At 41.2% G+C, this 16,222-nt stretch overlaps 1 protein-coding gene across 6 annotated transcripts in view; it reads right to left on the reverse strand.

Annotated features, from left to right (window-relative positions):
• The window catches only part of PRDM2 (PR/SET domain 2), a 126,650-nt gene that overhangs the window by 93,554 nt on the left and 16,874 nt on the right, over positions 1 to 16,222 (reverse strand). For 4 of the 6 annotated variants that reach the window (XM_055384981.2, XM_055384943.2, XM_055384950.2 and 1 more), the window contains exon 2: positions 486 to 603. In XM_055384981.2, coding sequence (XP_055240956.1) covers positions 486 to 603 — 118 coding nt within the window. Of the gene's footprint in view, positions 1 to 485; positions 604 to 15,988; positions 16,063 to 16,222 lie in introns of all 6 variants that reach the window. The other 2 variants (XM_063702686.1, XM_063702688.1) reach the window with 1 other exon arrangement.

Below are 16,222 nucleotides of genomic sequence, written 5' to 3' on the forward strand. Positions count from 1 at the left end.
AAGGCACTCACAAGCAATAACAGGGCCAAGTGTAAAAATATTACAAAACAATGAAGTGAATATAATGGTACAATCATGATCCTCATGGTGAAATCAGAGAGAAGGGAACAACACGTTCTGTGGGGTGAAGCTCAGCAGGGAGACTCAGATGAGGAGGACACTCGGGCAAGAGGGATGGGACGTGTGTGTGTGTGTGTGTGTGTGTGTGTGTTTTCCTGGTTTTATTTTTACAACCCATGGATGGGACGTGTGTGTGTGTGTGTGTGTGTGTGTGTGTGTGTGTGTGTTTTCCTGGTTTTATTTTTACAACCCATGTCCAACCTGGATTCTTGACTAGAAAATGCATCAACACCATATAATCTTCTAAGTCAAGGGTAAATTGCTGCTTTTATGGTGCGTTCCCTACCTGACATGCCCCTGCAGGAAGCCTCACTGCCACCTGCTCTTTACTGCCTGACTTGCTCCGTGACAGGAGGAGCACTCACCAATCCGGGTCTTGTCAACAGCAGAAGGGAAAAGCCTCACTTCCTCCGGAAGTCCTCGCAGCACATGTTCGGGTACCTCAGCCAGGGTCTCGGTGGCCGCCACAGGCTCAGTAGTGTTCTGCAAGTCAAGAAATAGAAGGATCACAGCAAAAGAAAGAAAACTCAAATCATGGGGTTTTTTTTCTGGTTCAATAAGCAAGTATGCAAAAATGTAACTGAAACCTGAAGCTGGCAAGACAGACCAAAACGATGATATCGAGCATTTGAGGAGCTGCTTTGATGCTTGTTTGTAACTGTCCAAAGGAAACCACTGCAACCTTCAAGTATGTCTGTGTTACTCTATTTTGTTCCAGCCACCTGTGGCCATTTCCAAAATATGATAATCTCTGCCACCATACTGCTTTAAACGCAAATAGAATCTGGCAGCAAAATATAGCATAAGCTTACTTCTAAATCAAAGGCTACCATCAGTACCTTAGCACATTTAAAAAATAAAAACCAACACTGCCCACGTCAATGAATGCTTTCAGCACACACCACAAAGGCTACTGGGGCCCTCCAACCCTGCCCCATCCATGTTGCCCTCCAGCAACAACCCCTAACTGGATGGGGCCTGAATATTCCACCCCAAAACACGACAACTTATTGTGGTCCCTTACTGCAAGTGCCACCTTTCCAGGAAACAGTAATTTACCACTGTTTACCAAGTCACTAAACAGCAAAGTCACCAGGATATCACAGAGTTGCTAAGAAACAGAGAATTTTTTTAAATTATTTATCAAAGTTTAGGCTGGAATTCATCATAATCTTAAGAAAAGATTACTATTAGATATGTATGTAAGGAAGGGAGAGATTTGAGCCAACTGGGAGAATATGACTGTTATTTTCTCATTAACTTTCAAATCAAAGGAACACCAAGGGTCTAGTAACCAGTACATCATATATCCTACGGAGCGGATGTGCATATCATGGCACTGCTAAGAATGATAGGCTTTGTAGTCTGAGTGTGTTTCATTTCACTGCACAGGGAAACATTTCTCTAGGACTTTTAAATGAACCAACACAGGCAAAAGTAAACCCCAAACAAAAAAGATTAATTTTTCCCACAACAAGGAAGCTCTTGTCGTCTTCAAGAATATATGTACCAAGAAAAGAATATCATCCAAACTGGCATACTCTCAGCATTTCAATTTTTGGCTTATTAATTATCAACAGTCTACTTCAAGAGAAATAAATCTCACAGTCATTATAAACATGGTCATCTACTCTCTGGCCTGCTTCAAGCTCGAGAGCCCAAGAGAGGGCATCTAGAGACAGGTTTGTCTCTCGTGCAGAGCCGAGCCAACTGAGCCTCCATTTCAGACACACAAATGCTTTGTTCCTGCTTGATTTACACCTTTGTCCCAACAATATCCCTGAAACATTTTCCAAAACATAAGATAGCCAATTAGCCCCAGAAAATGGTCTTATGGTACTTTTAATTAGCTAAAGTGTGAATAAATTAACCATAGACATTTTTCACTTCTAAATATAGTGTCCCCATTTTTAAATTCTTAATCTATAAGCTGGATTTTTGGAAATGTGAACAATTTATTTCCAAAGAGGGAAAAGGTATTACATTGGTAGTTGGCATTGGCATCCTAAGCTACATAATGATTATTTCATAACACTGATAAAGTAAGTGACATTAACAAATATTAGCCAGAGTGATGTCCTATCAGCACTGGCCATTTAGTAAAGTAAAAGGGGATTTTCTTCTTCCGTCTCAGTTGGGACCCTAGGCAAACACTCAGCACCATTTATCCTCCCCAGGAGCACAGCCGCTTTGAAAAGTCACCGTGTCTGCTAACCTAAACGGATACTTCCAGGCACTTTCACAGTAATTCTAATGACAACTTCATATTTACTGAGAACTTCCTCGCTCAAGGCACTGTGCTGTCCTACATGCTGGGTAGAATGTACTCCAAATAGCCCAAGAGACAGGTATTATCAGTGTCTCCCCCTCTCCACACAGAGCAGGGAATTAGAGCTTAGAGACATTGCTTAAAGGGCTCAAAGCCTGGATCTGAATATCTGTCTGATTCGAGTGCCTATAGTCAGTCCTAATCATCACGGAGTTTTCACTTAAGATTCTGCTGGAATATCATCTAAGAACCTCTGACCTAAAACTTCCAGATTTCCATGGAAATGTCAGCAGGAGATGGTGCTTAAGGCAGGAATGGTCACTCCCACAGGAAATGTGTAACTTGAGTACAAGTTAGAGATCACATGTATTAAAATTTCTGAAGCGCCCGAGAACATGAAGGACCTCAGCAGAGATGCCATGGGAAAAAGAAATACCAAAAAATCCTATGCATTTATCTGTTTTAAGTCAACCCATTATTTTTTGTCTTTTTTTTCTTTTAAATTACTCCTTTATTCCACATCTTGTCCCACTAGACCCACTGGTTTTCCTTTTGGACTCATACACCCAGCAGAGGAAAGCTTTTTCTGTTATTGTCGTACCCTTCACATTACAAAAAGACCGAACTACAACAGGAGCACCTCAGTTCACAGCAGCACAACCCAGACACTGGGCAGCCCCAGGGCCCTCCCTCCCTTCTTCCCCACAGCCCCGCTGGACTCTCCATGGCCGTGGCTATGGCTGCAAACTGCCTAGAACATTTCTAGAAAATCAATGATTTGAGAAGTAGAAGGTAGACTCATGGGCTGGACTTCCGAAATAGAACCACCCTGTTTTCTTCCTTGGTTCTCCTTCACAGCTCTTACCACAATTTTAAATGCTTATTTGTATAGCTCTGTGTTTACTGTGTGCCTCCTCTGTGAGACTGCAGTGAAGACAGATGGTGTCTATCTTATTCAGTGTTGTGTTCCCCCAGCTGAGCAGTAGATTTCAAATGTTTGTTGTCACTTAAATACTTGAATGAGTACATGGCTCTTTGTAAGCTAACTTAAAGCTTTTTTTAAAAAGGAGGGATAGAAATAAATGAAAGAGCTGGGTCATCTATCAGGAAGTATCTCCTCCACATGTGCCTGAATTTCTTGAAATTGAGGTAGGTATTCTTCTGGATCAATATAAGAATCCTTTTTTAGAAAATGTGGTATGCCATTAATTCCAAGCAACCAATGTACAAGTGAACCTTAGGAACAAAGGAATGTTTTCAAAAAATTCTCTCCCCCACATACTCATAAACTGGGATCTCTTCTTGGTACATATCCTGACAGGATAAGATGTAATATCCTATCTAAACAGGTTCATCTTGATTCTTACACTAAAGAATCACAATTTGATCCTGGCACTATTTCCCAGATTGATCTTGTCTAAAATAAGTTGCACCATCTACTCATTTATTTATTTATATATTTCCAAATCCCTGCTACGGGCCAGGCAATGTTCTAGGCAGCACGCTTGCCTCAACAAGGCATCACTCTGGTAAGAAATAGAGACAAAATTAAAACCATACATACAATGGCTGATGCCCTGTAGAAAACTCAAGCACAAAAAAGGGGACACATGCCTTCTGATCAGTGGCGAATGAAAAAAAAGAGGGGAACGCCGGGCGTGGTGGCTCACGCCTGTAATCCCAGCACTTTGGAAGGTCAAGGCGGGCGGATTACCTGAGGTCAGGAGTTCGAGACCAGCCTGGCCAAGATGGTGAAACCCCGTCTCTACTAAAAATACAAAAATTAGCTGGGCGTGGTGGCTCATGCCTGTAATCCCAGCTACTCAGGAGGCTGAGGCAAGAGAATTGCTTGAGCCCGGAAGGTGGAGGTTGCAATGAGCCGAGATCGTGCCACTGCACTCCAGCCTGGCTGACAGACCGTCTCAAAAAAAAAAGGGAACACACTCATGAAGTAGGCATGGGGATGCCTCTTCAGACAGAATGCTGAGGCCTCTCTAGAAGTAGAAACGGAATCTGTGACAATATCGGGGAAACATGTCAGGAAAAGAAAACAGCCAGGACCAAATCTCAAATTAAGAGGAAACACAGTATCCAGGCAAAAAGACCCATGTGTCCAGAGCAGAGAAGGTAGGAGAAGCAGCTAGAACTGAGGCAGGAGGGGCAGGCAGGGGTAAGGCCTCTGAGAAACACTCATCGTCGTTCGCTTGTCTACCCAGAATAAGCAGAGTAGAAGTCATCAAGCAGAGAGCAGAGAGCAGATCGCAAGCTCCGCAAGGCACCCCAGCTGCTGGCGTCTCCCAGTATGCCCCGTCCTTGCTGCCCCTGAATAGAAGTATGTTCCTGTCTCATGGGTTTTTAACACTGATCACTGTGATATGAAAGAAGCTAAAGAACTTCTCTGCTTCCCTATTAGCTGACCTCAATGAGGACTCATTATTTGACTGCTTAATGAAGTACAGTCTTTAAACATGTATCAGTGAACAGATCTGGAACAGTATGTATTAAATTTCACATGTTAAATTTAAGTCAATTTAATGTCATTTAGTTACTATTAATTGATCTCATTAACCTGATGTTTCCAACTTCCTACCTCAAACTCAAAGAAAGTCACTACTCACTTCTCTTCCCCCAATTAATCGCCAAAGCCTCTCTCCTTCATTCAGCCCATCCGTCAGTCATTAACACATACTCCCTGAGTGTCTGCTCAGAGCTAGCATCATGCTAGGTGGTAAGGATCAAGGACCCCCTCCTCATGAAGCCCACTGGCTAGAGGAAGAACTTCTCTGTTCCTGCTCCCTGAGACAAGAAACCTTGGAGAGATTTTGATTCACGAGTTTTGACCTTGCTGGGGAGCCTCTGAAGGGCCCTTCTACTGCTTTCCTGATACATTTTCTCTGACCCAGGATGACCTTTCCATGCTGGACGGGGTGAGGAGCTTAGGGAGTATAACATTTATTCCATCCTCTGGGCCAAGATCTGTGCTAAGCACTTTACGTGCATTACCTCATTTAATCATCACAACAGTAACAATCACAACTAACACAGACGGAGCGTTCGAGATGTGTCAGACACAATTGTAAGCACTTATCACCTCATTTAATCTGCACACTACCAATTGCTATAGGCACTTCTATGATCTCCATGTTACAGATGAAACTAAACTTTGCCCATAGTCACAGCCAGCAGGTGGCAGAGCTAGGTAATTTCAATCCAGACAATCTCGCTTCAGGGTCTGGATTCTCAAATACTATGCCACAGAGCAGCCCTGCTGAGTAACTTTCCCAAGCTACATAGTTTTGAAGTAGTGGAGCCAAGATAAAATCCAGACAGATTCCAGAGTCTACATTCTAACCACCAACCCAGTGGGGTCTCATACCTCACAGTCCGTGGACACCTGAGAATTCCCTTTCTGGGGCCCACAAGGTCAGAGCTATTGCTATAACAACACTAAGATGTTGTCTGCCTTTTTCACTCTCAGGTGTGTAGAGTGGAGTTTTCTGGAGGCTATCAAGTGTGAAAATGTCATCATTCTGGTGGCTTATGAAATGTGTGATTGTTTAATCTTATGTTTTAAATTTTTCTGATTTATGAATAAGGCCTGTAGTCTAACTAGCATTATTATACCAAATCAATTTCCTAGCTTTCATATTGTACTAAAGCTTTGTAAGATGTTACTGCTAGAAAAGGCTGGGTAAAGAGTACACAGGACTTGGGCCGGGCGCAGTGGCTCATGCCTGTAATCCCAGCACTTTGGGAGGCCGAGGCAGGCAGATCACTTGAGGTCAGGAGTTCAAGACCAACCTGGCCAACATGGTAAAAACCTATCTCTACTAAAAAAATAAAAACTAGCCGGGCGTGGTGGCACACACCTGTAATCCCAGCTACTCAGGAGGCTGAGGCAGGTGAATCACTTGAACCCGGGAGGCGGAAGTTGCAGTGAGCCGAGGTTATGCCACTGCACTCCAGCCCGGGGGATAGAGCAAGACTCCTTCTCAAAAATAAATAGAGTACATAGGACTCTCTACACTATTCTTATAACTTCATGTGGATCTATAACTATTTCAAAATACTTTGTTATAATTTCCAATATGGTAAACATCCATAGATACAACAAACATCATCAAAAAGCTCAAGCTGCTGCTGCACTAAGACCGCCTCCAGTCTTCCATCGTACCTCCCCTCTCAGGGCTAAGAAGACAGGACCGACTCCTAGAGACCAAACCTACAAGAGTGGAGGGAGGCAGGGGGGCTTAATCCAAACATTCATGTCCTACGTTCTCCCCTTCCTGGGCACCTCCCCCACTTCCTGAGTACAACTGTTAACATTAAAAACTACAAGTGTTACAACTATAAGCTTTCTCCCCTCTTCCTCCTCCTTCCTTTTTCGCCCTCTATGCTCTGCAATATCTTTTTCTTCCATACTTTGTTTTATACATTTTCCCTTAAAAATAAGCCATGAACTTTGGGAGGTTGAGATGGGTGGATCACGAGGTCAGGAGATCGAGACCATCCTGGCCAACATGGTGAAACCCCGTCTCTACTAAAAATACAAAAATTAGCTGAGTATGGTGGTGCCTGCCTGTAGTCTCAGCTACTCGGGAGGCTGAGGCAGGAGAATCGCTTGAACCTGGGAGGCGGAGGTTGCAGTGAGCCGAAATCGTGCCACTGCACTCCAGCCTGGGGACAGAGTGAGCCTGTCTCAAAAAAAAAAAAAAAAAAAAAAAGCCATGAAAAGGAATTTCTATAACTTTCTACATCAATGTACACGTGAAAAGAGTGTGAGCAGTGTCAAGTATGCAAAGTTAGGGACAAAACATGGCTGTGACATTTGCTTTCCCCAAACAGGCACAAGAGTCTTCATCATTTGAAGGGTTTCACTGCTAATCTCTAAAGGAGAAAAAGCAAAATATACCAGAATAAACTGAGATAAGTTGCAATGGCTTCAGAGTATTAATAAACACAACAACTTACTGTCAATGCCCGTTTGGGCTCCTGCAGGGAATGGAGAAAAAAGCAGAAGAAAGTTCCCAATACTTTAAACCCCAGGGTGGTGAAGCTGAGACCCCAGCAAGGTGAGGTTACCAAAAGGGGCCAATTTGCATTTGTATTCCAGGCCTGGGCTCTACCCAAAGAACACTTTAGCCTCCTAGAAGCCAGTCCCCACTATCCTAACCTAGTAGGATTTCCCCTATGGCTCTGTTACAACACTCTCCACAACTTGCAACAGTGTGCCCTGTGTATTGTGAAAGCCCTTCCTGGTTGGCTTGGTTAATCACCTCTCCAGAGAGGCAAGTTGAGGGCTGTAGACAGGCAGGCTGTGCTTACTCGCCTCGATACAGCCTGGCACAGAGTGCCCAACTCAGAGCAGTGGTCACTGCGAACGGGCAAACAAATGCCTGGCAATCCACTGCCCAGAGGTCTGGGCACAGAGAGATGGCTGTAAGAGCAGTACAGCCCCAGCTGGCCATGGAGTCCATGGAAGTGGATGAGAGTCCTCGATGGAAAGCAGAGGAGAGAACAGCCGAAAACAAAGCCCTCAGAATGCCCTTATCAAAGAATGAAACGGAAGAAGAAGCACAGCAAATGAGTCCCAGTCCTAGAAGTCATCGCAGAGCCAAAGAGGCACCAAGCACATGGCATCACCAAAGCTGGGGAAGACTCCAGGAAGTGAGGGTGGTCAACAGAGCCAAACCCTGCTGCTGATCCTTCAAAATCTGTCACGTCCAATCCCTTTCTCCAGTTCCCATTGCCACTGACATCTTCCAACCTGAAGTTATTCAGGAATCTCCAATCATCCTGCACATATTAGCAGCAAGTGTCCGTGTGCTGGAGCAGCGCTACCTGGGGAACACAGCAACCAAGAGAAGGGGCAGGTCCTGCCCACCTGCACCCCAAGCTAATGTGGCAGACTAGGGGTGTTCAACGTCTCAGTGACCTAAAGAGTGATGTAGGAGAGATAAGGAGGGGACAGTGCAGTGCTTTAGTTAGGATGGCGGGGGGAGGCCTCTCAGAGAAGATGTCACACAGGGACTTGGACTTGAGAGATGAAAATGAGTCATGTATTAAGAACTGAGCAGTCCAGGCAAACATGCCAAGGAGAGAAGGGGCCTGGGCTGTTCAGGAATAAAAAGAGGCCACCGCGGCTGCACCAGAATAGAGCCAGGAAGAAAGCAGAGGCAGCCACCACTGGAACATGCAAAACCAAGGCAGGGCAAAGAGCTGGACTCAATTCAGAGAGCGGTGGGATGACACAAGAGGGTTTGGGCAGGAGAGTGACGAGATGGGGTGAGGCTTTCTGGCATCTAGGCTACTCTACATTCAACTTCTCTGAACCTTTTGTCTTCTTGAATAAGCAGTCTACAAAGTATCTGATTCAAAACGCTTTTTAAACTTTCTAAATAAAATCTAGTAGTTGGTATGCTGGCTTTAGAGACTGTCAACGTTCAAGAGAAGCAAAGAAAATAAGTCACCTGAGGGCTCATCCCCTCCTCTTGTCCAGAAGATTCTAATACAGAATGGGAATGGGTGAGGGTGGGGACAGGGGGTTGGTAAACAGGAGAAGGAGCTTTCTACTGCCTCCCACTGAGGCTGTTACTGGTGAGACTGAGTTTTAACTTCTCAAACTATCTTCATCCAAAGCAACAAACTGTGGGCTACAGCCTTTCATCTCAGATGGGGTTTGTTCGGTCTACCCATGGATTTAAAAAAAAAAAATTCTATTGGAAGAAATCACAGAAAAATCCCCATTTTACTCCTACAGGTCATCCCTGGCCCCTACAGGCATCTGGGTTCCTGGCACACCCTCTGGCCCCTCCTACCCTCACCACATTAGGTCCCCTTGCTACTCTGGGCCTTTCTCAATTTAGGCTTTCACCTGGCCCTCGATTCTTCTGACGATCAATATCCTCCACATCCTTCCAGGTCAAGTTCAAATCCCAGCTCCTCCACGAAAACATTCCCAACAACTTGCAACGACCGCTGGCTTTTGTGATTTCCCAGATGGTGAGCTGCATGTTCTGTAAGGCCTATGGAGAATGGGCCCATAGGGAGGAAAACTGTTGGTGAGGAAATCAATCAGGAGCTTTCTGTAATAGCCCAGAGAAGGGATGTTTGGGTCTGAATTCAAGCAGTAATAGTAATTAAACTATTTTACAGGACAGAATCAGCACATGGTTACCGGCTGAAAGATAACAGTAATAAATAATAATTTACGGTGTTTCCTATGTCAGGCACTAGTCTAAGGGCTTTACATCTAGAAACTCATTTACTATTGACTGCAACCACACGGGGTGGGCACCATTACTGTCCCCATTTAACAGATAAGAAAGTGAACACAAATAAGCCGAGGACTTGCCCAAGGTCACACAGCTGGAATGACATTGCCAGAACTGACCAAGGAGAGTGAGTTAGAGGGCATCAAAGGAGAGGCAGAGAAAAACAGTCCCACAGCTTTTTTCTCTGCCGAAGTGTTACTATCCTAACATAAGAGGAAAGGCTTCTTGCCACAAGCTCATTCCAGCGACTTAAGGAAATGCTATTCAGGTTGTTAATTTTTTTTTGAATTTCACAAATAATATTTTCATTCAGAAAGACAAGGTCCCAGATTTTCTAAAATTTGCTAATTTATCTAGTAGAATACATGATTCAAAATGAGATTTCAAGTGCTACCACTATTCATTCAACATGCTAATTTCCTAAACTACACATTTATTAATTGAGGTTTAAGTCAAAACAGATAGCAACCACCTTACTTAGAAGTCTTTTTTTAAAGTGAAAAAATCAGATTCATATTTATAATTATCTATAAAAAATATACTTCTATATTAATAATATGATAAAACAGTGAAAGTGGTTTCAACTTTTTATATCATATATATTTTTAGAATTAGAAAAAAGGGGGAGAGATAACTAAGATGAAAGATAGAAAGCCATCCCAGGGTTTCGCTAACTCTTTGGAATCAAGATTATGAATAGACATATCTAGATGGTCAGATGGTCTCCCATAAAACAGCTCCTGTAAAGAAATGAACTACAGATACATGCAACAATATGGCTGAATCTCAGAAACAGTATAAAGACCAAAATGAGACAAACACCTAAGGGCAAGGACTATATGTATTCCACTCCTATGAAACCCCAGAATAGGAAAAACCAATGTGTAGGAACAGAAAGCCGATCAGTAGTGACCTTGGGCAGGGAAAGACTAACTTCAGAGCAGTAGAAAAGAACTTTTTGGGGTGACAGACATGTCCTATGACTCGACAGCAGTGATAGTTACACGGGTGTGAAACTTGTACTATACAGTTAAAACAGTTATCTTTTACTGTATGCAGATTATACCTCAAAGTTGATTTTTAAAGTCAAATAACTAAACAGGTCAATAAATCCTAAATTATCATCTTTAAATCATGTTAAAATGAAACTTTAATGCACCAAGAAAATATTTCCGATTGTATTCACTTTCTTATCTGTTAAATAGGGATAGTAATGGTGCCCACCCCATGTGGTTGCAGTCAATAGTAAATGACTTACTGAACGGAAAGCACTTAGGCTAGTGCCTGACATATACAAAACACGGTAAGTTACTATTTTTTATTATTATTATTTTCAACCAGTAACCAAGTTCTGATTCTGCCCTGTAGAATAGTTTCATTATTTGTATTTATTAAGAATTTTTTAACTTAACTCTAACAGCCCTCTCCTTAAAACCCTCCAAAGGTTCCCCACCTCACTGGCAAAGTCTACTCTGTCCTTCTGGCGACCCCAGAGCTAAGCCCACACTTCTTCGACCATTTCCTCCACCCTCCTCAGGTCTGCTCCAGGTACGTGAACCACAGAACCAACCTCCTCCACTCTCCCTACCCAGCCCTTCTCTCCATACTCTTTAGACAAACGTTGACTGTAATCAGCAAGGTAACTCTGCTCTACAGCATAACACTGGCATTGGCTGCTGTTACATAAAGCTGCATGTACCATCTTACATGGTCAACACGTACTAATGTTTTTATTTTTAAAAATATATAAGAATAAGCAAATTTTATTAGTGTCTCATTTAAATTTATATAAGTAACTCCTTTTACATGCTTTGCCCAGAGAATTATCAGCAATTATTATATCAGTTTAATCTATTTAATTAAAGCACCTAGTTTCAAATATTGACTTGATCAAAACTAACTGGAAAGTGGCAGCGATACATGACGGAATAGATTAGACCAATTTTCCTTAATATTAAGAACAATTCATAGTGTATTCATACTAAAATATATATTATTGCTACAATAGACTAATAATAATCACCAAAGTAACTGTTACAAGCAAAAAACAGCTTAGAATCATACCATATTAAAATCGCTAAAATTCTATGAACCCATCTTTGTATAGATTTGCAAACAAGAATCTAAGCTACTATGCTGGAACAAACGATGGGAAAAAAAAATCAAACAAGCTTCAGTTTACTGAAATGGCATTAAATTATATTTGGTTAAGAAATGAGCAGGACTGCTATAACAATAAACAGATGAAAACACAAACCAAGAAATGCTTATACACCATTTTTTAAAAAGAATAGGAGTCAAATTAGTTCTGAAATACAAAAAAGTACCCTCTTTCAAAAAGCTGTCAGGTCCATTAAGTCGTCCAACTGAAGAAACTGTCCTAAAGCATGGTGTTAATCTCAGCAGTGAACACACATTATCACCACACTCTTGCTCCCTTACAATCCAGTCTCCATAGCACAGTGCGGAGGACAACCTAAAAATGAAAATCAGCTTGTGTCACTGTCCCATAGCCCTAAAGGCCCTATAAACCTTGCCTCTCACACCAATGTCCTCTTATCCCAGAGCCCCTGATAGGGCCAAGCTCCAGACCATAGCTTGCTCTCCGTTCCATGAACTACCAAGCTCATTTCCACTCCAGGGTCTTTGTACTACTGTGTGTTCACTCTGCCTGGAATTTTCTTTTTCCAGATCTTCATGTGTCTATCTGGTTCCCGGTTATTACCTAAGTTTCAGTTCTACTAGCAATCACCTCCACAGAGTAGCCTTCTCTGATCATGTAATCCAAAGACCTTCTTTCTCCTCTACCCATCATCCTTTATAACAAGATCTTGTTTAATTGTCTTCACAGCACTTTTCACTATCTGAAATTACCTTGTCTTCCTGCTTTTTAACTGTCTCCCTCTTGGAGTATGTTACTGGCAGAGCCCTTGCCCACCTAGTTCACTGCAGAACCCATAACATGCTGGGATACAGTCTGTGCACGATGAATGAGGGAAGGAATGAATGAATTTTAGGGACAACTGAGATAATGGAACCAATCCTGAGATAAAGCCATTCCTAGATAAGTCTAGGAAAATAAGAAGGAAAACAGTGGAACATCTCAAAAGTTAAGTATCAGGATGGGTGTGGAACGTTAATGAAGCAAGTAGGATACCTACGATCTGAGAATGGAGAGAAGGGAGCATGGAGAGCCTGGGGAGGAGGCACAATGACTACTGCTCTCGCTGCCACCCAGGCATGGGCTCAAGTGGAAGGATCGAAGACTCACATGCAAAGCAAGCTGGGCTCTAATTGAAAGGTTAAGAGATATTAAGAAAGGGGTGAGTTTTGAGTGAAGAACAGAAGGGAAGAGAAAGAAAGCAAAGAATATGTAGGTCGGGGAGCTTTGTGAGAGCTGGGCTCAGAGGGAGCTATCACACTAGGACCGACTTGGAACACACTGATACAACTGAGCGCAACAGTTCAGAATGCCGCCTCAATAGTCAGTGCTGAAAGTACTGGCAGGCTGTGGACTCTTGCTTCTTCTAAAGGAATCAATAACAAACAATATGATATGCCCATGACGAGGATCCTGCAGTCCCTGAAACTCAACTGTCAGGCATATATCAACAAATTATTCTATGCTATTGTCTTTGAGACCATACCCATCATAAGAAACAGAACTGACAACTAAAACCCATCAAAGCAATGCTGATCCGTTCCCGGGGAGAATAACCTAACCCTAAAATAACCATCAGGATTTTATTTATAAGTCAATCTTCTTCAAGTTCAAACTTTTTTATATCTGAGTTTTGTTGTGTGGTTATTTTTCAGTTTTTCAAGCATTTACTGCTCATTTTCACTGTCTGAAAATGACAGCAAAAAATACGAGAAGGGAAAACTATAAATTATCCTGAAATAAGTCTTAACCCTGAAGAATGACTGGGGTGATTGTTGAAAAATACTGATAGATTTTATGCCATAACAATTGGGTCTAAACAGCATATAACTAATATTCTTCTAATAATGAAAATATAACAAAAGATGCTAAAAATTTTACTCATAAAAAGTGGGCAATTTTTATAATCCAAATAAAAGCTTCATTACTACCAGACCATTTAAATTACACCCAAATCAGAAATGTGTTAACCATTAGAAACATAAGAGGACATTTTTCCACTGATACTTGGCATTTGGGATCAAAGGCGGTCTTCTGCAGATCTGATATTAAAACTTGTCAAAAGCAAAATGAAATTGTAAAAGAGCCAAAAAAAAAAAAAGTAGTAGTTATTGCTACCACTTTTTGACTGGCAAGCACACTTTTTTAAACACAAGTTTGATATAATTGAAATATAAAGCAAAAGTTTGAAGTGTCAAGTCTAATTCACTAGAAATATTACAAGTCTAATACTGTAAAAGAATTAAGGCATAATTAATCCTAAGGTTAAAGATGTAGACATATCAAATAAATGATTTCTGAACAGCGATGCAACAAGAACAATATTAACATTTAGATTCCACTTTGGAAGAACTCACAACCATTCTAACGCAGGATCAAGACTCCTCCAACAAAACAGTTCCTAGACTGCAGAGAACCCAGCTCCTTTGGGTGACCAGGTTCGTATTAAGAATCAATCTTAAAATAGGAAAATAAGTGAAATCTATGAAATATATATGAGTATAACTTTGATGGACGATGACTGTGAAAATCCACTCTGTTCTCTTTTCCCTCCCCCACCTCACCATTTCAAAAATAATTTGCCTTCAAAAGCATGTCAATAAATCTGCAAGTTTTAAAATAATAGAAAGCATGTGCCCCATGTGTTCGCCAGATTCGTTTTTTATGATATATGTCCTCTGCATTAAAATAAACATTTCTGATAAAGTAATGAAATCAAAAGAATCCAAAAATTTCACATCTCTCAATGCAGCACAGGACTGAATGTATTAAACTTGACCCAGCTAATTAAATTGAACTTGTGATCTCTAGTTAGAATCACCTGTACATGAAAAAAGGTGTCTAAAGTTTCAGTTGATGAGGGATACAAAATGTTTTCAAGTCTGAGAGTTTAAAGCTGAGGACTAAAAAAAAAAATTACATACTTCATATTTTGGGTTTTGTCCTTCATATTTTAAAAGTAAGTGCTTATGAAGATTTTAAAAAGAAAACATTTCTGACACCCACGTATTTCTGTAACTACAAGAGAGACGATATTGAAACCAGAAAATAAGAATCCTACTCTAGAATATATTATTAGATCCACATAACTGGCTCTACTTATCAGAACACCCTTGAAGCTATGAAAATATCCATAGCAGAATAATTTAATCACCAGGTAATCCCACATCTCCTGTAAAGAGAAACACATCTTACATTTCAATATTTGCCCTCTTGTTTTTATTCTGAGAACAGGTTTTTCAAGGACAAATGCTTAAAGTTTCTTCTTTGATCATTTGCAGTCTCTATAAATAACTTTTAATCCTCTCTTTTTTTAATTTATTTTTTATTATTATACTTTAAGTTTTAGGGTACATGTGCACATTGTGCAGGTTAGTTACATACGTATACATGTGCCATGCTGATGTGCTGCACCCACTAACTCGTCATCTAGCATTAGGTATATCTCCCAGTGCTATCCCTCCCTCCTCCCCCCACCCCACAACAGTCCCCAGAGTGTGATGTTCCCCTTCCTGTGTCCATGTGTTCTCATTGTTCAGTTCCCACCTATGAGTGAGAATATGTGGTGTTTGGTTTTTGTTCTTGCGATAGTTTACTGAGAATGATGATTTCCAATTTCATCCATGTCCCTACAAAGGACATGGACTCATCATTTTTTATGGCTGCATAGTATTCCACGGTGTATATGTGCCACATTTTCTTAATCCAGTCTATCATTGTTGGACATTTGGGTTGGTTCCAAGTCTTTGCTATTGTGAATAATGCCGCAATAAACATATGTGTGCATGTGTCTTTTAACCAACAAATAATCACAAAATAAAAAATGCTAAAAATGAAAGCTTAATAAGCTTCAAAACAAACACACACAAAAAACTCACACTAGAGTGTGGCAAGGGAGAGGTCAAAAAGAAAGTCTTAATGAAAATCCCTAAGAACGAGTCCTCTCCTCAGGAAACCACAGAAACGCCAACCCACGCCCAAACAATGCACATCCCACTGCACGAACAAATGCACGGTATGAACGCAATGAACTAATTAATGGTATTAAGAAACAAAAATGAGAATCCAGGAGAAATGAATGTGTGTGCTACTATCTTGTAAAAATCAAGAGCTGGTCTAACATCTAGGTCATGTATTTGTATAAATTCTGATTTTTAAACTCACCTGATTCATTTTCAATTCCTGTTGTGTTCTGTAAAGATACACACAACAAAGAAACTTCTTTGATTACATGAACCCTAAAAAGAAAAACAGACAATTGTAATATGTACCTGCCTACAAATTTACAGGGATTTAAAACCACATACAGAACTGTAGAGTTTGCTGAAAGGGCTATTTATAAAGCAACTCTATGCCAAATCAACTTCAATCTATGCTGAGAGCTTCCTTGTCAGATTT

The sequence above is a fragment of the Gorilla gorilla genome, chromosome 1, assembly GCF_029281585.2.
Source record: "Gorilla gorilla gorilla isolate KB3781 chromosome 1, NHGRI_mGorGor1-v2.1_pri, whole genome shotgun sequence".
In the NCBI taxonomy this organism is placed as follows: domain Eukaryota; kingdom Metazoa; phylum Chordata; class Mammalia; order Primates; family Hominidae; genus Gorilla; species Gorilla gorilla.